The sequence below is a fragment of the Haemaphysalis longicornis genome, unplaced genomic scaffold (genome assembly GCF_048455015.1).
Source record: "Haemaphysalis longicornis isolate Haplotype H1 unplaced genomic scaffold, Haemaphysalis longicornis Haplotype H1 scaffold_1, whole genome shotgun sequence".
Classification (NCBI taxonomy): Eukaryota; Metazoa; Arthropoda; class Arachnida; order Ixodida; family Ixodidae; genus Haemaphysalis; species Haemaphysalis longicornis.
This window is the reverse complement of record NW_027526203.1, coordinates 108,587,615-108,613,887: the sequence shown is the minus strand read 5'-3', so window position 1 is coordinate 108,613,887 and position 26,273 is coordinate 108,587,615. Positions and strand designations below refer to the sequence as shown.

At 44.8% G+C, this 26,273-nt stretch overlaps 1 protein-coding gene across 3 annotated transcripts in view; it reads left to right on the top strand.

Annotated features, from left to right (window-relative positions):
- Positions 1-26,273, top strand: part of LOC144178920 (nose resistant to fluoxetine protein 6-like) — a 157,180-nt gene that overhangs the window by 14,337 nt on the left and 116,570 nt on the right. For 2 of the 3 annotated variants that reach the window (XM_077707087.1, XM_077707070.1), the window contains exons 3-6: positions 10,008-10,211; positions 14,484-14,825; positions 21,124-21,211; positions 25,089-25,186. In XM_077707087.1, the coding sequence (XP_077563213.1) occupies positions 10,008-10,211; positions 14,484-14,825; positions 21,124-21,211; positions 25,089-25,186 (732 nt within the window). The remainder of the gene's footprint in view (positions 1-10,007; positions 10,212-14,483; positions 14,826-21,123; positions 21,212-25,088; positions 25,187-26,273) is intronic. The other variant, XM_077707078.1, reaches the window with a different exon arrangement.

The window sequence follows — 26,273 nt, the reverse complement described above, 5'->3', positions numbered from 1 at the left end:
TTCTCGTTAGCCCACAAACTACTATATAGTGCTTAAACAATCTGTGCGCAACCAATATTCATTTCATCTTTTGAAGCTGTCGTAGCCAAATGTTCCACACGGGCGTTGCACAATGGAAGTCAGTTCCAACTAACTTGGCGGAGTGGTTTTTTTAAGCTCTCCACAACGAAGCCGATCAGAGTTCGGCCGAAAGTTATCCGAGATTTCACCCTTCATCAATATGGGTAGCAGTCTAGCTCCTAAAAAGGCGTGGAGACGTTAGGCACCGCGCAAATCCCATTTAGGCGGAAGAAGCTGTCCTCCCTACAAAGCGCTTAACAATACTGCACATGACAGGACATAGGCTGCACAACCTGAGAACACGCTCCGCCCGACTACAAGGCGAAGTCATTTGCGGAAACTCACGTCAATTGCTAGCCGAGACTGAGCCTCAGCGTTCCTGCATTCGCTGCTTCGCGACAGCGATTATACGTACTTTGAAATTGTTCTGTCGGCGTGATTATTGATGATGACGGCAAAATTCCACGGCACAATTCCAGGATTCCGCAATTCCACAGGAGCCTCACGTTAAAATTGAGGGCTTACCAGTCCAGTCGGCTATTATTGGGTGCGCCAATATGATAGGCACTGCAAAATAACGGTGATGAGTATTTAATGAGGGAGGTTGCCTGTACTTGAACCCTGGAGGTATCCACCAAACTACCTGCAGTCGTTAACTTGGTATAACGAAGCACTGTTACCACGCGAAAGAACTGCTACCACGCGAGAGCACAATTTGGCATCTCGATGCATGCTCATCTTTCGTCGATAGGACAAAACGATGCGGCTGGGTCAGCGCCAATAGTGCGATTCCCGGGGTGGCACAGGTTTGTGTTGAACTCCGTTCGCTTCACCCCCTTCCTTTTCCCTCGCCCACAGCACTTTTTTCGCTCTTTGACTACGCCGCCACTTCGTCTCTCGTCCTTGCCAGTTGTCACCTTCCCCTCCTCTCACTACCTCTTGCTGCACCGCGTCACCACTCGACCCTTCCCACTCCTCTTCTTCCACCCCCCCCCCCCCCCCAACCTCTGTAGTCCTGTTTAGAACCACTATAGGAGGTTTCAGAGTATCGGCACTCCAAACTACCTGCAGTCGTTAACTTGGTATAACGAAGCACTGTTACCACGCGAAAGAACTGCTACCACGCGAGAGCACAATTTGGCATCTCGATGCATGCTCATCTTTCGTCGATAGGACAAAACGATGCGGCTGGGTCAGCGCCAATAGTGCGATTCCCGGGGTGGCACAGGTTTGTGTTGAACTCCGTTCGCTTCACCCCCTTCCTTTTCCCTCGCCCACAGCACTTTTTTCGCTCTTTGACTACGCCGCCACTTCGTCTCTCGTCCTTGCCAGTTGTCACCTTCCCCTCCTCTCACTACCTCTTGCTGCACCGCGTCACCACTCGACCCTTCCCACTCCTCTTCTTCCACCCCCCCCCCAACCTCTGTAGTCCTGTTTAGAACCACTATAGGAGGTTTCAGAGTATCGGCACTCTTTTCTGTCATTGTTTTTTGCCGCCGACAGCGGCCACTGGTAGAACCGCGTCACGTGACATTTGTTTATCCCGGGAAGACCCATGGGCGCTGACATTTTGGTGCTTCAGTGTTGCCGCGCGCGCGCGCTTCAATAAGTCGTGATTTTCGGAGCGTAGTGCGGTTGTATGACATGTTCAGCGTGAGTTTTCAACCCCCCAGACAGAGTAGCGATGCCGTGCTGCTCTGTACTAAGCTGTTTCAATCGGCGGGAAGGTGGAAAACGCCTGCATCGCTTCCCGATGGGAAGGAACGACAGTGGCCTAGCGTAACCTACAGCCATTTGACCGACAGCGCAGCTTAATTAGTGGCTCAGCGTATCCTAGAGCCACTACATAGGCTACGCTAGCGCAACCGAGCCTGGCCCTATCGCACCGGCTCGCTGTCTCTAAATCATCGAAAAGTAAACAAAGCTGTCACGGTTGCCAAGCGGCGCCGGGACCAATATCGCCCGTCAATGTCAGCCGTAATAGGGCGCATAAAGCTGGCCACCCTGGCGTCAGGCACCAAAATGGCTGCCGACGTGCGTCAGTGTCGTTACTATTAAGCGTAGCTTATTTAATGGTTCTAGTCCTGTTCATTGTCACTGTCACCGAGGATCCACCCGTAGCGGCTGGGTTCGAGAGGCGAGGCATACCGCAAGATGGTTAAAATAGGCTAAGGATGCGAATGTGAGTAAGCAAGAATTCTGAGAACGTATTAATAAAGGTACATGCATACATAGGCGACAGAGCCTCACTGCATTTCAGAATTTAACTGTACGCTGTACTACATCTTCCTCAATCTCGCGTGATGCCAGCATCTACCACAAAACAATGTTGAACACAAGCACACTTGTTCCCTCTGAACGCTTTTCTATCGCCTATCGCGAGTAGCTCAATTGCAGTGCTCCCGTTTTCATCGCGTGGATACGGTTCGATTCCCACCAGTAAATACGATAAATTTTTTTTGTGGCTCCCTCGGTGGAAATTTCGCGAAAACGGTTAGAAGTGCAGTGAAACGTCGGTGAACACGCGATAAACGCTTCGCATTAGGATTAATTAACTGAAAGACGTTTATTTTTCCCGGGATTCTTTCTTTCTACGCCCCTTCAAAACATGATTTCTGTGTGTTTCGCCTTCGCAGTCTATAGGCAAATAATATATCTACCTCAAAAGACGCCGTTAGTTTTAAAGGAAGAATCAAGACGACGTAAACTTCTTTTGAATTGAAATATACAGTAGTCGTTGAATAGCACTAATGTGCAGAATAACTTAATTGCGTGGCAAAAGTTATGCAGTAAGGAAAATAGGGAACGTCGTGTGCTCAAACACATTCTTTCGCGTAATTTCACTGTCGGAGTGGGCAGTGAGGCTCACGCCGCGGTTCGCTGGGCTCTAGAAAAATAGCTGCCAAATGAAACAGTATTGTGGCTTGCCGGACGATTTCCTAGTTGAAGAAAATCAATATATCGTAATACTGCGGTGACAGGGCGCTAGAAAAGTGGCTACGATGCAAACAAGCTCTAGAATAAATGATTTGGAGGCGAACGCTACTAGCCTCGGGTATGCTGATTGCCCATTTCTGTGCTGCTTTCCTCCTCCCGCATGTACGCCACAGAGCCTCTGGAAGACCACGTTACAGTGAAGGAAGCGGGACTTGAAAATTTTGCCCTTCAAACATAATTTAAGCTGTACTGGTAGTGACGCTTGCCAGATAAAAAAACTACAGCAGTTAGCTACTGGATGGTGAAACTTTCGAATATAGCGAAACTTCGCGCTGCAATCGCGACTTATTTATCCCTAGACGGCTCCGCGTTTGCTGAACACTGTGTTTGAGCCATTTCATTCTAATATTGTGCATCATGATATCCATAGAAAAACACGCCACATAACGCGAAATATGAAGGGGCGGAGAATGTAAAAATTTGGATAGTTCACTCGCACCGGTATTTTCTTAGTCGCAATATTTCTTTCGAGCAGGCAGCAGTACACCACTGAAGGCATTGGGCAGCAGACCTACGATGTTTTCTTATAATGTGCGATGTGAGTGTTTAATATCGACACAGTCGATTATCGATAAGTAGAAGTTGCTGAATGGGAATTTTCGGTTAATTAAAAGTGATGCTCTGGTCCCGGCAATTTGACATGCAATTCAATTGAACAAATCATTAGATAATTCAAAGCTCATTATATCAGTTAATTTGAAGTTATTTCGAATAAAAAGCATCGAGGTGACCGTCATTTCTCGATAAAATTCAAAATTGCAAGCGCAAAAGCACCACCGTGCTCTGCACTATGTGGGCACCATCACAACTGAGGCATCACACAGTCGATAAAGCGGTAGTTCGCAGAAGAGCACGCATTTCTCGCTTTTCAGGTCCTCACCCGTCTTTTTTGGGCGCAGCGCTGTGTAAGCAGTTCGCGTGGCGGCCGCTTCAGCCTTCCTTTTTGGCCTTAAGTCTCAATGATCAGGGCAACCCGCGTTGTACGCTCGAATTGGCGACGACAGTCGAGTTTCCGAACAAAATCAAGAAAGAAGACGTGTTGCCGACTAATAACCATTCTACTATTCTGCTTTTTGTTAATTGGGAGATTTTTGCGGTCTTAGTAGAATTCACATTAACAGGAGTCGACTGCATCGGAATTTAGAGACAGAATTAACTTTATGGAGCATCAGTTGGGTCAACGATTAATTGAATACTTAAAAGGACACTCAAGTCAATTTGTCAAGCTCCCGTTATTGCTTGCACTGCGTAGACTGGCTCAAATTAACACACTTTTCATCGTTTATCCGGTTGACAAGTCGGTTGACAAGTCCTCTTTCGAGCTTTATAAAATAATTATTTTATAAAGCTCGAAAGAGGAAAAACTACCATGCGCGGTCTGCGGCGGCCGCACCAACTAAACGCTGTGACGTCGGGAGGAGCTGCACCCAGATTGGACGATGCCCAAGATTAGCATTGAAACAAGTTTCGGTTTCGGTTCTCTAAATCAACATTCTTGACTTCCCAAGTTAGACCCGCCGCGGTGGCTCAGTGGCTAAGGCGTTGCGCTGCTGAGCACGAGGTCGCGGTTTCGATTCCCGGCCGCGGCGGCGGCTCTTCTGATGGAGGCGAAAAGCAAAAACGCCCGTGTGTACGAGATTTCGGCGCACGATAAAGATCCCCAGGTGGTCAAAATTAATCCGAAGCCCTCCACTACGGCGCGCCTCATCGCCTGCGTTGCGTCGGTGCGATAAACCCTGCAATCAATCAATCAACGACTTCCGAAGTTATCGGATTGGCATTCTCGATATCTCAGTAATCGTCATATCGCGCTTCTGTCATGTTGTCAGCTGTAAAATGTCCAAGATAAGCCTCCCAGGACGGCTTGAAATTGTAGCAATCACTAGCCGAGCCCTACGCAGTGGATGAACGCCCTCCACGTCACCGCAGACGCTGAAATGCCATTCGCTTTCTCCCCATATTTGGAGCTTGCCTCAGTCATGCCTGTGTCGTAAAAAGCGTGTTCGCAGCAGGCCGAGGGTCTGCTGAATCTGGCCTGTGCCCATTGCCCTCAAGCAGTCTCCAACGAGAACTCGCTAGCGCGTCAGTGTCAGTTTGCGCGCGTTCTGCGAACTTGTTCGTTTAGCAGTGAACATTACGGCCCAAAAATGGTGAACTCAGTATAGAAAACATCAGCCGAAAGCGAAAAAATCAACCTACAAAAAAAAAAAAAAGAATGTATGCTGGAGGATTTTTAAATAACATGCCTAGCGCTCCACACTACTCGGACACGGGCCAGCGACGACGGTGTTTGAAATATGTGGTATATAATTTATAACCAGCTTACACTTTTATTTATTTTGAGGATTTCAAGTAGCTTAGGTGACTATTTGTTGTATAGCGCTCGTGCAGTAAGCGTCCCCCACATTTCCACAATATGTCCGTCTAGCAATTGCATTTCCTAGACGGAAAAGTTTTCGCAAATGCGTAATCGTGCTGCTGACCGCTGTGCTTGTTCACCCAGCGCAAAAAACTGCTTCCTGCTCCCTAGTTTTAGGCTGTACCGTAAAAGCTTCAGTTCATTTTATTTCCCTAGTACCTATATTGACTTCGCTGACTTCGCCCGCCTTCAAGTGGCCTTAGATTTTCCTACTAGCGTACCAGTCAGCAAAGCGTCGCATGTGCGCTTGTGCAGCGCTGGTGTGGAGCGACATGGACCTGGATCTTGATACAGTGTACAGACTAACAAAATAAAGAAAGGCACATTCTTCCATTCACAAACGTGTCGTGGCTTAGTTTCAACTGATAGAACGAATTGTGACGACCCAGGCGGTCGGCGGACTAAACGCTGGGCCGACTGACTCTGTCGGAAGGTAGGCGAGCCGTGCAGCTGCCGCAGTCAAGCCAAGTCATTTCCTCCTGACGTCACATGAAAACTACACAGAAAATGGGCGAGGATGCAGAGAGGAAGCCAGCATTTTCGAATTGATTTTTCTACTAAATAAATTCGCGTGAACACCCTCAGAGTGGTCGAAACATAGCCTTTGGACTCCGGACTACAATTTGCGCTAGTAATCCCGGAATGTTTACAAATCACTTCAGTGTCCTTTAAAAGGAGTACTGCGAGCAATTTTTAGCTTTTTCGTTTTTATGCTGTAAACAATACCCCTTCACCAACTAATAAGGAAACTCGAGCAAAAACCCATCAGCAGTCAGCATAGAAATAGTTAGAATGCATTTTTTTTCAACCAGTTTTGGTTTCGGTCTCCGGCAGCACAGATCGCAGTTATGGGCAATGCCGGAGGTTATTACGTCACACTTTTGGCGCCGCAAAAGGGCAAATTGTGACGTAAATCAAAAACCCGTGCCGTCCCATGCATTTCCCCCATCATCATCCGAAATGGTCTGTGTTGGTTGCAGCGGGAACCGGGACGCGGAAAATTTTTAAAGTTATTTGAAATTTCGTATAATAAAACGGAATTTATTGGCTTTTAATTCTGCATTTGCTGTCAGCACTCCTTTAAGTCGCAAGGAACCGAAAGTTCTGTGCAAATGAGACGTCCAAAACTTTTCAGACGCAGTGGTGTGATGTTCAACAAATGGAACACCGTTGCATTATCATTGAAAGTACATTACACATTAAACAATTACATAAACCTACGTCTACAAAGCTGCACTACAGATTATAACGCTGTTCCCTTGAAGAAATCGCTACGCTGCGCACTGGTAAATAATCTTATCTTCGAGCAATAGAAATCGAAATGAAGGGCGCGTGTAATGAACATAGAGAAGCTCGCAGAGCAGTCACTGGGGAAGTAGTTTGTTTATATTCTGTGTAAAAGCATCAATTTCATGATGTTTTGAACGAAAATCGACAAGAATATGCGCGCTGTTTAGGATCCGAACCCACAACTTTTGAATAATGCGCAGGTTGCTTTCCCAGTGGGGAAGAGTAGGCTTGTACCGTCCTGCGTTGTCTGGTACAAATATATGTAAATGTACCAATAGCCGAAGCGTGACAGCCCCTGCTGGTCTAGAAGCAGGAGAGGAGGGGCCGCCTTTTTCTCCTGCAGCTGTAACGCGCCAGCAGCAGTCAACCGGCCTGGAACGCTGCATGCGGCACCACGACGGCCAGAACCGGGGGCTTCGCTGTGGGTGTGGCTTGCCGTGTTTATAGTTAGGGACAGGTTAAACGAATGCAAAGGAAAACCAACAGTCTAGGGGTCAAACAAGGAATATAGGGGGATTTTTTTGTTGTTTTGCGTGCAGCTGGGCTGGGGATTTCGAAATCTTTGGCAAGAAAGAAAATGAATAAAATTTATAAACATCTTTAAGAAGGACGGTAGTATGATCCGCTTTAATCCTCTGTGTACACCAACCTAAGGAAGTTGCCTCAAAATATAAAACTTCTGGTATACATAAATAACCCGCGAAGATTTCCACAAAAAATGGGCGGTAAGAAATTCAATCTGTCCCAATTAGGAATAGGCTGAGCAGGTATATTCACGCGCAGCACTATTGCTCCCTTGGCTGGAGCGTTCAATCACTCAGTTTCAAATATGTCAAATCAGCAAGAATGGGAAAGGATCTAGATAAGCTAAAAGTTAAGCGCGCCCAATTTTCTGCGCCTATACTGTTTCTTAAAAAAATTGTTTAGGCAGGGTTGCTTATTTGTAACGTATTCCAGCAGGTCAGCCAGAGTTTTGCTCCAACGCAATACGAAGAAATTCTGCGCAAGCAATTTATTGTAGAAATGCTTCACTAGACGCTAAGGAACACTCGAATGTGTAACACCACACCTGTTAAAACAAACTGATGTCAACGTTTTTAAAGTTTTAATATCAACATCCCTGCTGAACCGCTATTCTTCACTGACAGCGATGTTGTCCGCATGCAGGGCTAGGAAGGTGAATACATAGATGCGTTACCCGGTACGTTTCCCGATCAAGTTTTTCCACTCACGGGGACTGGTTCCCGCTGCTCGTAGCTGTAAACTGGACGCGTACATGAGCGCACTCGTTTCGCTCCGATTCGCTTGTCATGTGCCGAGAATCTGATGGGCAAGCTGCGTTATCCAGCGCGAAAAAAGCTGTTTCCTGGGAGCTAAGCCCGTGAGTGTGAGAAACGTAAAAGCAGAAACCCAGCCGTGAAGAAATGCATATTACAATATTTAACTGAATTTTCAAGGTTGCAGCTATGTGCTGGTCACGGGAAAACACCTGTGGAAAAAAATACGAAAAAAAACGAAACGAATTTTTAAAAATTTAATTGCGAGGTTTAATGGTCCGAAGGTTTAACACCTGGGCTATGAGGCGTTCCACCGTCGTGGAAAGCTCCAGATTAATTTCGCCAACCTAGCGATCTTTAACGTGCGCCGAAATCTCGACACCCGGGTGTATTCACCTTTCTCCTCCATCACCCCTCACACCTTCTTATAGCCTTCACCGCTTGAAGGCTTGCGCCACGGCAGAAAGCCTTCTAAAAGCGAAATAACTGCCTCGTAAGTGCTCGCTTCCCTGCAAATGTCGTCGAAAGACGACAGCGTTCTGCCGTCCCTGGCACGTAACCACTTCACTTCTCTCCCTCTACAACTCTTGCGGTTTACCCCTCCTTTCTCGATTCACATATGATGGACGCAATAGAGGATTGCATAATTCAATTCAATTTTCCCGCGCTCGCACTGCTGGTGCGTCATCCGTTGCGACCTTTTGTTGCTGATTGGCGTGGCTCGAGCTACAGCCGCAGGCTAGAGCGCGAGCACTATCTTTTTAACAAATACCTTTAAGGCGTTTCTCATGATTGTTATCGAAAAAAATCGCGCCGACGTGAATTTTTGCCTAAAAGAACAGTGCCAGTAATACTTATGTCCTTATTTTTGGCTTCAAATTTGCCAAATGTTTTCCTTTTGCTGAACCGCGTTGAGAAGAAAGAAGTAAGCTACCAAATGTAGTAGGTTGTAAATGTTTTGCATGTGTAAGCATCTCAATAAATAACTATTGGCAGGGCGCTGAATCAAAGGACCGACACACAAGCAGACAGACAGATGTCATATAAGTAGCCCAAGACAAACTATCGTCTTTAAAACACTTTGGACAACGTTATTAGAATAGAAGACCTCTTAGGAGTGTGTTTTGAGACATGTAGTGATGGTTAGAGCAAAAAGATATTTTTTTTCTGAAGAAAACGATACTCTGATAAAGCTCCCAGCATATGCATATATTTTGTCGCCCTGTATTTTTTTTGCCTTTTTCAACATTTTGGTGTCACCTACAGCGACGCACAACGTGCGGGAGAATCAAACTCACACAAAACGCAATATTTGTCACTTCGGTTTATATTTAAAGGCGAAGTTCTTCCGTGCCCGTGGAAAATTCACTGATAGAAAAACGCAGGGGCAGAAACGGTCGCAGATAGCTTTTAGACATTTACAGAGAAGAGAGTTGGCAGAAGAAGTAGAATTAAAATCTGGGCCATTTTACTTATCCGTGTAGAGAACAAACAAATAAAGCATTGGTAGTATACCCTAGTTAGTAAAGGGAGGAAAGTTTAACCAAGTCACGCCACACCAACTTTCTTCTTCATATTTTGGTTGGCTTCAGTCGGGACGCATAAAAACACTACAAAACTTTAGGCTAGGTGCTTCGAATGTCATAAAATCAACATTGGTTGCAGTTTAAGCGAATACAAACACTTTCAAGCTTTTTTCAGTGGTTGGCGCTGCTTTTGCTTAACAAAAATCAGAGGCGGAATTACGTGTTGCTGCAATATTTCTGTTTTAGGAGGGCGCAGAACATGGGCTTCTCAAGTGCTCTGTGTGATTTGTCTTTTGCCGGCGAAAAGGATTCGGTGCGCCGCAATTAATTAAACATTGGGGGATTGATTGGGCGAAGCGTAAGCCGCTTGTATTTGCTAGTCTCGGCAATTCTCTCGCCTTAACAATGTATTTATGTGCGCATTTTTTTGTGTTTCAGCGATGACTGAAGCAAGCGCCCCTACGACGGTTGCCGTTGCCGACATAGAAGAGAAGATAAATGAGGTGCTGCGAAAGGCGATGCTCTCCGCCATTCCCGTCGCTCAGCAAGCGCTCGTGAGCGGAGCGGTCTCCACCAGCTGCTTCTCCAGTCTCGTTGCCCTCTCGAAAGCCCTGGCCAGCTACGAGATATGGGCACTGAAATGTAAGTGCGGATAAATGCCGTTATTGCACGTCGTCCTTTGTAGCATGCATGATGGTTTTGTTTCGCCTGCCCTAACTTGCGAAAGGAAAGGTGGAACAAACATCAATGGGCTAGTAACGATGTCGGCTGGAGATGGTTATCCGAAAAAGATGATGTAGGCCTTTTTATGGGTACAACGTCAGAACGCCAGATTTAAAACAAACTTTTCACAAAAAGGGATGCTTTACATTCACGTTAAATGAGAGATTTCTGGAAGTGTTATACCTACTTGTTGATCGCGCGTTCAATCTGTGGTAGAAAGGGGATGCGTATTGGTGAGCCTCATATGAGCCTCGGTTACACTGAGGCTCATATGAGGAGCCTTTTTTCGAGATGAGGGAAATCCACCTAACCAAAATTTGAGAAAAAAGCGAAGGTTTATAACCGTACCCAAATGAAACGTTGGAAAAGGCATTATATGATGTTTTACATGTCAGCTAGGGGAAGGTTAACACCCCAACCAATTAAAAACGAATCAATATAATATTACTAATTAATGATACAATTATACAGTTACTAATAACCTAAGAATTTAATTATTTCCGCCTGACAGTTCGACTTGTCATGCGGGAACTCGCAAGGGATTGCCATGCTGCTTATATGCCTTCAAACCAAAAGCACAGCCCCATTGGGAAAATGGATTTGGCTCATTTTGCATTTTGATACGTGCCTCGACAGGGTCTAGCTTACTTTCGATACGAAATACGATGTGCGTACGTGCTCGCCGGATGCTATCTGGCCTATTTCTTTCGAACCTCTTTTCTATGGGAAAGTTTTTCTTGTCAGCACAGTTTTATCTTAGTTCCGGTCTGTGGATTTGACTCATTTCGTACGACACCTATGTATGTATGTATGTATGTATGTATGTATGTATGTATGTATGTATGTATGTATGTATGTATGTATGTATGTATGTATGTATGTATGTATGTATGTATGTATGTATGTATGTATGTATGTATGTATGTATGTATGTATGTATGTATGTATGTATGTATGTATGTATGTATGTATGTATGTATGTATGTATGTATGTATGTATGTATGTATGTATGTATGTATGTATGTATGTATGTATGTATGTATGTATGTATGTATGTATGTATGTATGTATGTATGTATGTATGTATGTATGTATGTATGTATGTATGTATGTATGTATGTATGTATGTATGTATGTATGTATGTATGTATGTATGTATGTATGTATGTATGTATGTATGTATGTATGTATGTATGTATGTATGTATGTGTAGTCCAATACGCTTGTTTTAAGACGCCATGAATACAGCATACATCACTGTTGGATTCGCAAGAACTATACTCCGTTTAATACATCAAGTGCAACGCTGTGAAGGCTACACAAGTAGTCCGCAAAGAAAGGAGGTGTATCGCTCCGCACTGTTTTGTAGCCGAGTGGTCTAACGCGTCGCTCTGGAGAAAAGACGCTGAATTTTGAAGTACATGGGTTCGAAACCGCGTTCCGACATTTCTTTTTTTTATCAGATCTTCTGCGAGTTCAATTCTAAATCTTATTTCGTTTCCAGTAACTTAAACACTACGCGCATGCGGAAATGAACTGCACGTATGGGTTCTGGATGCATACCGATGTTTGACCAGCAATTGCTATTTTGTCGCGATTCTATACCATTGTCAGCTATCTCGTTGATTCTAGCGAGAACTTTGTGTAAGAAAAACACGTTAATTCATTAATTATTTAGCACAGCTGCTCTAACCAGGGTGAATTGCCAACAGGTGTTCACTTTCAGCTTTCGTTTTTGCCGTTGCCCTGACGATCCACTTCTTTAGGGGCCTCTCATAACACACTCAGCATGTTATTGATTATACCGGGCCGCCAGAAGAGCAACGGGTTCAGTTTTTACCGAAACAGTTTGGAGCCGACTTGAGCACTGCACCCTGGAGTAACCCGAAGCTCTTGGTGCAAATTACGTATCATTTGTTATTCATGGGAAAGGACAGAAAACAGATTTCTTTACCTTAGAATACTGATTTCTGGCACAGAAACGCATAATATATATTTTAAATTTGTTATTCGCCCCTTTCCAGTCCGAATATATGCAACATTTTTGTGAATTCTTGTACGTGATTTATTTATTTCTTCACTGCAATATTTCACCCCCGAAGCAAGAGTTATATTTTCTTTTGTGATTGGAGAAAGAGCTCTTTAAGCTAGGCACTTATTCGCAAGACAATCATTGATAGGTCAATTGTTTTTACATACGGAACCCTGATATGGCCCGTTTTTCTGTGTCAAGGAAATGTCTATGGTATAGGTTAATGCTGTGACAAGTAACAGTACTAGCTCGTGAGTTAGAGATTTGTTGCCATACATAAATGTATACAGGGGCAATACGGATTGTGTGTCATACACAAATATTGCAAGAGGAGGCTGACTTTCGCGGTTTAAGAAACAAACTTTATTTTTAGAAGAGCACCTCTGGTCGATTTCCTGGTGGGTTCCGACTTCTTACTTTCCTTCCTTTCTCCCACCCAGTTTTTGCAGAGGTTATATGACTGCTCCAGCTGTATACACTTCACGACCGAACAGGACAGCACTACAATGTAGTGTCTTTCACAGCACGGGTCACTTGGTGACGTTAAACTCCACAAACAAAACCACACGACGAGGAAACACAGTTTGCTTTGTCGCGGTAACAAAGCCTTTTCGGGAAATCGGCGCAGCATGAAGAAGCGCGAGCAGGCTGGATAGAAAGGTGTCCACGCTCCAGCTCTGCCAGTTGACCCTCGGGAACAAAGCCGCCACTGACAGGTCACACATTCCTGGGAAGGTCATCAACGATTCCCCCTGCCCTGTCTTCGGAATTCATTGATCGCCCGCAGGTACCTGCGGCGCCAGACAATGATGCCAAGCTTCCGTATTCTCTTATTGTACGTGAAGCCCATGTCCTTCATTAACATCCACAAGGTGGTTTTCGTGAAGTTCGGCAAGTCGTTGTCTTCATTGACCGCCTTTCGCACCCTGTCCAGGTTCGGAATCTCCCTGTTGGCGTACATGCTCTTCACATCCAGACGGATGGCATGGACTGTGAAGCTGTCATGCTTGACGGTCCGCGTGCTTGATATCGTCACGTCGCGAGGTCTTCTCTTTGGAGACACCAAATTCCCACGCAGACACTCCGCCTTCAATTTCGCCACGGTACGGTGAGATACTCCGGTGTCCTCGCTCACAACACTCAGTACTTCCTGCACAGATTTCACCAGGAAACGCACCATGGTACGGGCGCACACATTTGCAATTGCTTGCTTGGCGTTCTTTGACAACTTTGATGCGCAAACCCTCGAAAAAATACGTACAGTAGGCGTGGTCGAAGCCCGAGAGCTGGACGCCATTATTCAAACGCTGCCTCAAAGAGTAAACAAAAACGGCGTTCAAGGTTGCGCCGGGAGCGAAAACCTGATACAAAAGCGACAAACATAAAATACAAACTCGCATATTTCGCTCGTTTGTCCGGCAACATGGGCGTTTTTTGTCAAGCTGATGATAAATATTTATGCTTTAAGGTTGCCGGCGAAGCATTTATTGTATCTGGCGCACCGCAAGCAACCCACTACTTTTGGTCGCGGAAGCACACAGCGCAAACAAGAGCGCTAGCTTTGACAGCGTTGCACCTGATGTATGAAACGGAGTATAGTACCTGGCAACTTGCTCAGCTCGAGTCTATCCCTGAAAAAATGGGTTATGAGGAAAAAATATAAATGATTACAAACCTCCAAATTGTCCACTAAAGACGTCAGCTGTGGTGCTGTTGCTCAGAAGCACAAACAGAGAAGCTAGTTCGTTATGTCTACCCTAGCGTTCAAACGCAGGTATCAAACAGGACCAGTCGCTACTGTGCAACTGCAAATGTCGTTGTTACAATTGAAAGTTCTGTTGCCTGCAACCAATCACACAAACTGTGCAATGTGTGCGCATGCAGTGGCTGGTCAGTCGCCATGTTCTCATCTGTATTTCTTATCATCAGGCTTGATTGCTTGACGGTTCTGTTAAAACAGGCATGGGTGCTATTCTGACGTAGAAATGCGTTGAACGCATAAAGTTCGTATTTTGTCTGCAATGTTCATTGAAATGATACCTATCCAACGAGATGCCATTGAGGGGTCTCATGGCAGGAAATATAGAATTCTAGTATATATAAAAATTTTCCATATTCCCACATTAGACATTTGACAACTAATCAATTACTCGTGCAGTCATCGACTCTATGGGGCTGCCATCTGGAGTCCTGGAACTAAGCTCCGGGAGCCTCGGAAACTACGACGAGTGCATGTCCATAGCAGCCCCTGATGCCACCAATAACAGCTTGATAGCTTTTCGGGGTTCGTACTGCAGCGCCTACTTCAAGCCAGGCAAGAACCCCTTCCTCTCGAAGCTCGCCCGACGCACGTACCACCACTACCCTGCGCTGGTGAAACGATTTGGAAACTACGACAAGTTCGCCCTGTCTCAAGGCCTTGATATATTCGGAACACGCATAGCTTTGTGTGTGCCATCTACCTGTTCCGTCGAAGATGTCGCATTTTTCATGAAAGCAGGTGAGTGCCTACACACCAAGACCCATGTTGTTTTGTTTTCTTGGCAAAAAATGTACTCTTTTAGAGTCCATTGATAAAAATCATGACCTCAAACATGTGACTTCCAGGTTGAAGGGTTTAAAATCAGGGGCAATTTTTCCTTTCTGCCCTAGAAATCTGCTAGTAATTCTACTAGAATGTCGTTTGCACCCCCATGTATTTTGTTCGCGATATTTTTTTCCCGTCGTGCCCGTTAAAAGTGATTTTTTTTTGAAGAATTGTGCTGAGCTTTACTTGCAATATTGAGGTATTTGTCTGGACTTAATTTAATAAAAGAAGGAATTCATCCAAAATACAACAGTGCAGTTAGAACACTAAACTGATAAAAGGTACGCCTATATCTGCGATAGATCCGATGGATTCCGATGGATCGCTCTCCCCTGGAAAATTGTGATGTTTAAGTTGATAACATCCCGGTAACAACTGAGGCGGATGATCATATTTATCACACCCAGCGTGAGGCGATCCCTGAATGCTCTAGGGTAAAGCCACCTGATGCCCGGCCACATAAGTAAGACTTAGCTGGCTACCCCATTCGTACCCGTGTCAGGAAACCGTAAAGACTTGTTTCACGTATGTGTTAAAGATGAGGGGCAGCTACACGATCGACAGGAAGGTTGAAGTCGTGTTGGGGTACCGCAAGAATGGGAGCATCGTAAGCAAGACGCCACGTCATTTCTCAGTCGACAGGAAGTGTGTGAAAGGATGGAATGCCAAGTACAAATTGCTGTTTCAAGAGTGTCACGGGAAGAATAGGTTGAAAAAAGCTATGAGCAACGGACGGCCCGTTTTTAGAAAAGAAGTTGACTACACAATGATAAACTTCCTCGATTCTGAACGGTCAGCCGGGCCAGTCGTTGTTACTGGGTTTACTGACAGTGGCTGGGTATATAAACCAAGCCCAATTATTTGGAGGTGTTTTGCTCATGTTTTCGTGTTTTATGTTTTTGTGGAGGTGTTTTGCTCATGTTTTCCGACATGGATCGAAAGATGACCCGTCCCGCTTTTCACTCCCGTTAGGTATGATGAAAAGGTTGGCGTTCTCTCTGAATTTTGCGGTAATAGTTTTGAAACTGGCGAATATGCCAAAACGTGGCATCGGGGCTTCGTAAATGTTCCGGCAACCCAATTCTTAAAGTCAGAAAATGTGAACAAAACAATATGTGAATGCTTGCAAAAGTCAGCAATGTAAACGCAAGCATGAAGTGAACGTTTCGGTGATATTGGGTTGAGCCCACGTTTTTAGAGGAGAAAAATACTTCCGCTAACAAATATTACGTACAGTCTACTTATCACCACAGGCGTTAGGCATGTTTCAGTTTCGGTTCCGGTGAACTGTTATGCCTAGGTGGAAATAATTCGGTGTTTAACTCGTCAAAGCACCCCCTGGGGTATGAGTCGCGCCCTTAGTGGGTGGCTGCGGATAATGTTTAATACTTGAGGATCTTTAATGTACGCCCAAATCTCAAAAACAGGGTATTTACGCATCCATCCCCTCCCCCCCCCTTCAAAAAAAGAAAACATCTCCCACGACCGGTATCAAACCCACGTCTTTGGGGACCAAAGCAGAACAGCTTACCCACGGACGGTTATGCATTAGTGTACCACAGCATTCCCAGCATTAATGAGCGTTACTGGTGTATGTACACGTAAGACAGCCACCGGAAGTAGTCAGTGATTAAGCACACCGACCACGCGCCCTGACCGACCACCAGGTTTCTCGTCCGCATGCTATTTCCACGAGTTTTTTTAGGTCCTTCTTTCAGTCAGTAGGGCCTATTTGCTTTTGAGCGCGCTTTGATGGTGTACCCCTTACGACAGAAAAATTGGCACAAAATGGAAGTTGAATACAGAAAAAGATTACAAAAGTTCGAGGCACGTGCCTTGAAAACAAACAAAGCATCACTTGAAATCAAACAAAATTGGAAATAGCCAAGAAATGAGTGATATTCTTGTTAAACAAAAGTTTTGAGACTTCAGTTTCATTTGAACGATTTTGCAGGTGCCCTTTTCCTGGTTTATTCCCGGAGCATGCGTCGACCCTCCGCCAATCTTGATGAAATTTTATAGGGTCGGTATGTGCATGTGTGGCGTTAACATTGCGTGCTGGGGGTTCATGCGAAGGGACAGTTGTCCCAGGTACTATTAGACGGGGAAGATGAAACTACAGTTATCTAAAGAGAGGCTAGGTAAAAAATAAATTAGTTGGCTCCTACCCCGCAAGAATGTGCTGTTTTGCGAAGACGTTTTGATGCTGCGCTTTATTTTGATCGTTAATTTTGTAAACTCAGCCAGTTGTTCTTTCAGGGAGAGGTCAGCACTGAAAGTCCGGGTACAACATTGTTGTCATTTTTGTACCTGTTTCTTAGTCCGGCTGCCTTAACAAAGTGCGTTGTTACGGAACTTTTTCTCCTTAGTAAATGCACAGGTGTGATGTAATTAATTATGCAAAAACAAAGCGGTCACTGTATAAAAAACTCAAACACCCGTGTGCAATTATCTAAACTATGACGAAATAAATTTAATATAAAAAAATGTTCCTCAATGATCGCCCCCCCAACACACACGAAATATAAGAAGTTTAGAAGCACACGCTGGCGCTAGAAAAGGCGGATTTTAACCCACCAGAATTTTCAACAGCGCCGTCTTTGGTTTCCTGGGCAAGTCCTTCAAAGGTAAAAAATAATTCAGGCGTGAAAGACAAAATTTTGTGGAAGTTGGATGAGCTAAGGGTATAGGTGAAGTGGTGGCTCAGTTTATTTATTTATTTATTTATTTATTTATTTATTTATTTAGTACAGATACTTTCAGGGCACATAGGGCACAACAGAAAGAAGTGGTAAACATAAGATAATACAATGTGCAGTTTTTACAACAGTGGAATGGTTCAGATGCGCGTATCACAACAATGAACGTACACTATTTACACAGCAGCAAAATAATACACTAACTCCTATGACATTGTGCGAACAATAGATGTTATATACAGCAGTTTTGAAAAGGGTTGTATCAGTAATGGATGCGATGGCGGCGGGGAGGGGGTTCCATTGTGCACTTGTTTTAGGAATAAATGAATAATTGTATACGTTAGTACGACAAGACGGCAAGCCGACTTTGCAACTATGGTCCGTTCGAGATGAGATATAGCGATGCGGAGTCATAAGTTGTTCTTTTAAGGTAGGGTTATGGTTATATATTTTGTGAAATAAACACAGACGAAAAATTTACGGCGCACTGAAAGGTCAGGGAGGTTAACTGTTTTTTTTTCATTGACGAAACACTGGCAGTACGTGCATAGGACGATAAGATGTAGCGAGCGGTACGATTTTGAATTGATTCCAGACAATGGATGAGCATGACCTAATGAGGATACCATAAAGCGCTCGGGTACTATAATTTGCACGAACAAGTGTTTTGTAAAGATTAAGATTAAGGGAGGTAGAAACGGATGAAAAATTTCGGCGTAAGTCGCCCAGCATGCGGTTAGCATTGCTTATAACAAATTAAATTTGGGTATTCCAAGAAAGCTCATTAGAAATGTGAACGCCTAGGTACTTACAGCAATTAAGATAGAGCAAGAGAACGTTATCAAGGAAATACAGGCAAGCATTGGTTTTATCAGTAGGGCGAGATATTTGCATACTTTTGCACACATTTAATTACCTACACCAGTTATTGCACCAATTAATAACACTATTAAGACCATTTTGAAGATTATGAACGTCAGAGGAATTAGAAATTTTGTTATAATTTACACAATCATCAGCAAATGATTTTATCGACGAGAATTTAACAGAGTCGGGTAAGTCGGTAATAAATACCAGAAAGAGTAGAGGCCCTAATACTGATCCTTGCGGAACACCACATGTTACATCACAGGTAGGAGGCGTGCGGTCATTAGCAAAAAACGTATTGAGTTCGGTTAGACAGGAAGTCTGTAATCCATGCAAGTACTAGAGGGTCAAGGTTTAGTTGGCTGAGCTTGAAAATTAATGGGCTGTGAGGGACTGAGTGAAAAGCTTTAGCGAAATCTATAAATATGCAGTGAGTTTGAAATGCAAGGTCACTATTTGCAAAACGGTCATTAGTGAAGGCTAAAAGTTGAGTTTCACATGAGAACGTTTTTCGAAAGCCATGTTGAGAAGTGAAAAATGAATTCGACTCAAGGTACTCAACCAGTTGTGAATATATTATATGTTCAAGGAGTTTTTAGGGTGTGCTTGTAAGTGAGATGGGACGGTAGTTTTCAGGAGTATGTACATCACCGAATTTATGAACGGGAACCACCTTCCCCCCCTTCCAGTCAAGAGGCAATAAACCACAACGCAGCGACTGCTAAAAAATTTCTGACCGAATATTAGAGCAGTAAGCAATAATGCACTTGAGCATTTTCGCGTTAATACAATCAGTCTCAGGAGAGGAGGAAATTTTGTTTACTTATTAATGCTCCAACACCGACAGAGTCTACAAAAACAGGATCCATTGGTAAAAAGTCCGGTAAAATTAAAGGTAGCGTACTGACAGGATGGGTAAAATTGAACACTGTAGCAAAGGCATTATTTAGAATTGTACAGCAGTGCTTTGGAGGGACCGGAGCGTTTGAATGATGCAACTGAATGAGGCTCCTTTTGGTGCCGCCAATAGTGTTCCAAAATTTTCGCGGGTGCGTTCGTAATAGCACCGGTAATGTGTCATTAAAGGACGTTTTTCTCGCGCTTGCTACAGATTTGTTAAATTCATCGTTAAAGGTGTGATAAGTGCGCTAATCGTCAGCTCGGTTTATTAGTTTTGCGTGAGGATATGAACGTTTCTTTTTGTTACGCAAGCGTTTAAGCGAGCTATTGAACCAAGGTGAGCTAGGATTTGTTATTATAGTTTTCTTTGGTACATATCGATCGATTAGCGCTAAGAGGTTATCTTTGTACAGCGACCAGTTTCCGTCCACAGTGCGTGCTGAAAAGCTATGGAAATAAGTTTCGATAAACGACTCTAATTCGGCTGTTATTGAGGTAACGTCAGCTCTGCCATAGTCTTGTATTTGTTTGCACTCTTTCCTACAGGGGACCTGCGCTTTCATATTAAACTGGAGGAAGGAATGGTCGCTTATTCCGGGCATATGCGTGATAGTAGAGATTAATTCCGGTGTAGAAGTAAGGATTAGGTCTAAGATGTTAGCTTTGGGGCCTGTAGTTCGAGTAGGTATGTGAACGAGGTGCGTGAGGTTAAAATCACAGCATAGGTTTACAAATTCCATGCACTCAGATGAGTTGTTTTTAACAACTACAGAATCATGGCGCCATATTATATCCGGAAAGTTAAAGTCTCCTAATATAAGAAGTGGTGACTTGGGATACTAATGATCGGTTTGTTAAGAACGTTGTAAAAGTCGTCGCAAAAGGTTCGAATGGCACTGGGTGGTCTATAGCAAACGCAAATAATGAATTCGCGACTACTATGTGCGCCCGCACACAAACAAGTTCTAACGACGAGACAACCGGTATTACATGTGAAACAAGCACTTAGTTAACAGCAATAAGAACGCCCCCTCCTGAACGAGTGTCCCTGTGAAGGCGTTCAAATTCTCAGCAGGAATACTGGGGTTGCCGCAGCTGCTGTCGCAGCTGCTCTCCTACAATTTATTTTTCTGTCTGTGGGTGGCATTCAGGCGGATAAGGGGGGCGCTCCTCTCTCTAATAATCGGCTTGCATTGAAGCAGTCTGGTGTTTTGCAGACGATGGCGCCTTCATATAGACAATGGTTGCATGACCACGGCAAGTTTGGTTTCCACAGAGCGGCGAGTACAGCCACCAGTTCAAAATACCACGGCACTACACCCGCGTTTTGTTCCATGGAACACCCCTCATGTGGTGTAAATTAAATCACATCCTATAAACGACTCTATAAACGCGTGCCTCACATTTGAGGCAGTATTGGCGCCGAAATTATAAAAGCCAGAATTGCAAGGTGTGTGTGGGGAGATATGAATGGAACCACCCTTTCCCACTTACCTGCACCAAGTATTCTTGGGGGATGACGTGTCAGTTGCTGAATACATTGATGGGGAATAAATCATTTTCGACTTGATGGAACACTGACTGACCCATCCGAAGAAAAAAATGCCAGTCATGTTATGTCTTTCGTTACTGCACAAATACACGCCTTGAACTATTTTGAAGTACTAAGTTTACATTTGCAACAAATCACCGCATGAATTCAAATATAATCGTGTTACTATATTGGCGTTATTTTTTATGCTTAGTGGCCGAGCCTTACGGTGTGTTGACGAAGGTTTCCACGTGTTCTGACGCATCACCGACTACGTACACAGCGCACCAGTTAACTGCTATGTAAGTATCAGCGGCTGTGAGCTGCCCGGCACTGATGATCTCTTTATGACTGGCGGAAAAGAAGAACATTCTGCTACCCCCCAATACCACTCTGAATGCACAGAAAAAAAACAAATATTTTGCTAGACCAGCCGCACTCATTCAGCAAGGAAGCCCCCGCTGCAGTGGGTAAATGGCAAAGGGGATGTGATGCTGAGGCCGAGAGGGGGGACTCTATCTCTACCGCGGTCATTGTTTTTTAACACGAAAGTGTTTTATTCCGGGACACAAAAGTTTCACTGACGTCATACAGTGAAACCTCGATATATCGAACAGCGCGGTGCCCACGAAATAGTTCGATATAACCAGAATTCGAGATATAAAATCACGTAAAAATCGCGTCATAAACTGGTACAAATCACCAAATGAGCGAACTGTGCAGTAAACATTCACTTTGGTGCTTCAAAGTATTTATTATTTTGGCTTAAAGTACTGCAGCAGGGTAGCGTGGCGTGTCATACACGACTTCCTCAACGTAGTCCAAACGTTCCACCAGCGACAAGCCGGTGCCTTCTATAGCGCTGCAGTACCGGTGCGGTAGGCCCAAAACCGCTGAAGCCTCGTCGAAGTGGGGAGCGGGGCACTATCAGCGCTTGCGGGTACAACCTCCGCAGCGTCTTCGTTTGTGCGCTCAGTAGTAACGTCCGCTAGCATCTCCACATCCGTCAACTCCGCCGTCGTTCCGGTGCTGTCGTCACCGCCAACAAAGTCATCAATGCACATGCTTCGTGGCTCAGCACCAAAAAGCGCTCCAGCAGGCCCCAGGTTTCTTCAAGCACGCATTATTCTTTTGCGCCGCCCAATTCTGCTTCGGCGCAACCGATGCGCAGCAGTCGGGAATGCCCATCGCTCCACCGCTATCCTCGAGGGTACTGCGAGATAGCTCGCCGCCTGTCAACAGAGCGCGAGCGGTCTGGGCAGTCTGGGGTGGCGGAGTTCGATATACTCATTTCATGTCCGTCCCAGTTCGAAATAAAAAAATTAAAAATGCGTGTGATTTTCCGCGTGATATAGAAAGTGTTCGATATAGGCAATAATTCGATATACCCGTGTTCGATATATCGAGGTTTGACTGTATTCGTCACAGAAATGACGCCGGTACAACGAAGCAAGCGGCCTGTAAAGGGTGCGGCCCTGCACACACGGTCTTCTTGCGGGGAAGCATCCTTTAGTATTGAAGAGTACGTGCTACTTAGAGTTGTTCGCTTTCGGGTTTTATATTTTCGCACGAAAATGTTTTATCCCGGGATACACCAAGATTTCACTGACCTCCTATCCATCACGGAAATGACGCCAGTAGACTTTTGCCGAAGCGACTCGCGAGCAGGACGTCGCTCGCCAAGCACTCCTAGAAGACAACCGCCGACCCGCAAATCGTGCTCAGCCGCAGATTTTGCTGCACATTTCACTTTCGTGCTTTACCGATTCCTATGACAGAGTACACTGTAGGTCTGTAAACCGCCGTTGCTGGAGTCGGAACACAAGGATCCCCAGCAAGTGTAACTTGGTAAGGCGGAAGGCTTAGGTGTGTAACCAAACGCGAGCAGTCACCGTAGTGGTCAGCTGCGGCAACTCAGTGGTACCAAAAAGGCTGCCGCTCCTAAAAGGAAAAAAAAATAAATAGAAACGTGTTCGTATTCATGTGGGATTTTAAACAGGGCCACCACAGCAGCAGCAAATTGCGCTCACCCCAGCGCTAACCCGGCACTGTGCCAGAATTGAACAACAGATAGCCCGATGCGTGCGCGCCGTGACAGGTGAACTGGACGGCACGGGCCTTGAACAGGCGCACGCCAGGGATAGCTCTCACTTTGGGAAAGCTGCGAGTGAATTGCGGCCCGTCTGTCTGTCAGAGCCGTTTGCATCAAAAGACGAAAAAAAGAACGAAAACGAGAAAAAGAGGCTGAAACAGGACACAGCTGTGGGGAAGTCGTATTTCGCCTTCAAATCACGTAACACAGTTAAACGCCCGACGATTTTGTTTCCGTAGTTCTCGTTTATGGCACGCCTCATAGTCCATTTGTAGCTTCGGAGAGTAAACCCTAACATTTATTATTTTTAATAAGTCGAAGACCTGCTGCACGATTACGGCTACCTGTTGCAGTCTCTCAACGGCAGCTACCTATCTTACCCTTCTCTACCCCTTGAGGGGAACCTTTGCGTTACATTCTAGTCACCTGGGATGAGGTGATTTGCTTGCCATTTGGATGCTTGTTTTAAATAACACAGGGATGGTGTGTAGCTACCCGCTGCGTCACCATATAATCCGTTCTTTATTAGGTTGGTGGGACGTTGCACGGTGCTCCGCAAAAATGCTAGGACACCTTTCGCAGTGGGCATGTAGGGCCTGTGTTTTTGTATTGGTACGGAGAGGTCGCCTTCCAACAGCTGCTGTCGTTTAGAATGATATTATCAGAACTGTGTATATAACAGCAAATATAAAACACGAATAGAAGTCTTGCCTCTTGCAATGATTGCACTTCTGCATGCGAGCGCTGACTGCGACAAAGCAGCAACAATAACTGCCAAGGCCGCAGTCGCATTTGCTGCTTGCGAAAGGAGAGCATCAAAGGTCACCCCAGCAGCTGTACTAGCCTCGCTCATGGCAAACGCTTTTATGCAGACGTAGTATAACCTTGATACATCGCCATACATCACGCCGTCTTATGCTGCTTTCGCTAGAGTCGACCGTGTGTTCGGCACACCGTTGCGACAGAAAAGCAGCACCGATGCGCGTTTGACATCAGTGACTAAAAATACGCGGCTATACCCTAAACACTACATTTTAATAGGTGGATAAATTGTATCTAAAATGGCCTGAATTCCATGGCTGGACACTGACAATGGAAGTAATGCCTGAAAATTAAGTTTCTCACCTGATTCAAACATTACGAACGTAGGCACACTCCAGCAAGAACCAGCCGCTGTTGGCCTTAAAAACGCCATTGAATACATCTGTTTGTCGTTTAGTTTAATGTAATTTATTTATTCTAAGGTCCGCAAGACGTTTCAAAACGGAGTGAAATTTGGACAAAAAAAAATAAAATGTTGAGAGCCTCTAAAAGGAGGAGAGCCTCTAAAACACGAACTCGCATACCGTGGACAGAAAATTAGCTAAGGTGGAGGCGACCATAGAGGCAGGAAGATGGTAATATTCGGAGCTGGTTTGGAGGACGCAAAAAAATACAAAAAAGGAACTGTTTCTCATAGGTGCGAGGGAAACGTCGGTACGGGATTATGTGGCCTTTAACGCGCCGAAGCTACACCGGGCCCCCTATGAGACGCGCCGTAGTAGAGGACTCCGGATTAATTTGGACCACCTGGGGATCTTTAACGCGAGCCTAGGGGGCCTCAGAGAAGCAAATAACTTCGGCTTGTTAGTCGTTTGCGTCGGCTTAGCAATAGTGCTTTAGATAATTTACGGGCGATATCTTTTTGGGATAAAACCTTACGCCTGGATAAGGTTTACGCCTTACGCCTGCATATCCCAAAATATCCCAGATATCCCAAAATATCTTTTTGGGATAAAACCTTACGCCTGCACCTGGATAAAACCTTACGCCGAGAGATAAAAAACCGGACGGCATAACTTATACAAAGTAGGTAGCCGCCTTATAGACATTACAAGGGCAGACCTAAACGTGTGTCAATAGGACACCATCCCGATTGAAAGAACGCAACAAAACAGGACTTACAACTGATGTGGTTAGCACCGGCCACTGACAATACAATTTGGGGCTTGTAATCCATGCTATGCAAGGGCACAGTTAGTGACATTCCTGTGCCGGTCTTGGAGGCCAATAACAATGTAATTTGTTATGGTTTCTTTGTATTGCAGGTACATATTGGCCTGTACTTGTGCTCTGGTAATCATATCGTCTGCGGTTGACTTGTGTCTGCGCTACTCATCGAAGAGGAGCAGCAAAAAACCTCAAGGTACGTTCATAGGGACGTTTGCTACAACAATTTGTCATTTTCCTCCGTGAGAGATACCAGTTACGCGCTGAGGTCTCAAAAAGGTAGGAGTAGGAACCGAGTACCTCTGCCTTGGTGTTCCGTTTCAATGCTTTAATAAATTCAGCAACCTGAATCGACAATTGCGCGAGAAGTGAAATGTACGTGACCTGTAATTTGTGCCATTAGTTTTTAGCTGACACGACCTCTTTTAGCGAATCCTAAGAGACGTTCGTTGTGTTTCGCACTTTTAGTGCTCAGCAGTTCAGCACCCGCTACTGGGTGATTTCACATAAGATCGAACAAAGTGTGGCTGGTCGACCTGTTCAATTTGCTTGCATTTTTATATCAGTCCCTGATTATTCCAATCTGAAGAATCAGCTATATTTTTCTCGGATAAAACTTTAACTGAAAAAAAATTTTGGAACGCGGCAAGGTGGTCCCCCCCCGCTACATGCCTGTTCGCAACGGCCAGCTTTAGCGATGTCTAGCTACGAAAATGCTCATGAGAGACAATTTGTAAATTTTATACACAATTTAAGCCTGGTGTGCGTTTATCTAAAAAAGTGTTGCTGCTGTAAAGGACACAAATGTTAAGCAATAAAATGCAAAATGCGAAACTTTGTGCCTAAATATTCCAAAAAGTACTAAAGGCGCCATGACAAAAACACGACTTTGGTTCATTCGAAAGATTGCCTTGTTAAAATCATACTAACACCACTTTTAACGTAAACTTCGCTCAAATGAACTACATAATTAGGAAAAAAGGGAACGCCCATGCGATCCACTGGCTCATTTCCCGCAACAGAACCTATGATGTCATACCAGACAGCTCTGCGATTGGCGGAAGGCGTCCAAAGCAAACGCAAATTAGGCAGAGCTTATAAGCTTGCCGAACGAGCTATTTGCACTTAAATTTAGAGCACATTCTTTTCAAAGCCCTAAGAAGTATGGGGCGAACAGTGAAAGTTACGAAAGCACACGTAAACATTCAAGTACCGATGCGTACTGTTGTTGGTACTGCGCGCACTATTCTTGGTTTAACTGTACAGGACTGCGGGGCTTTGGG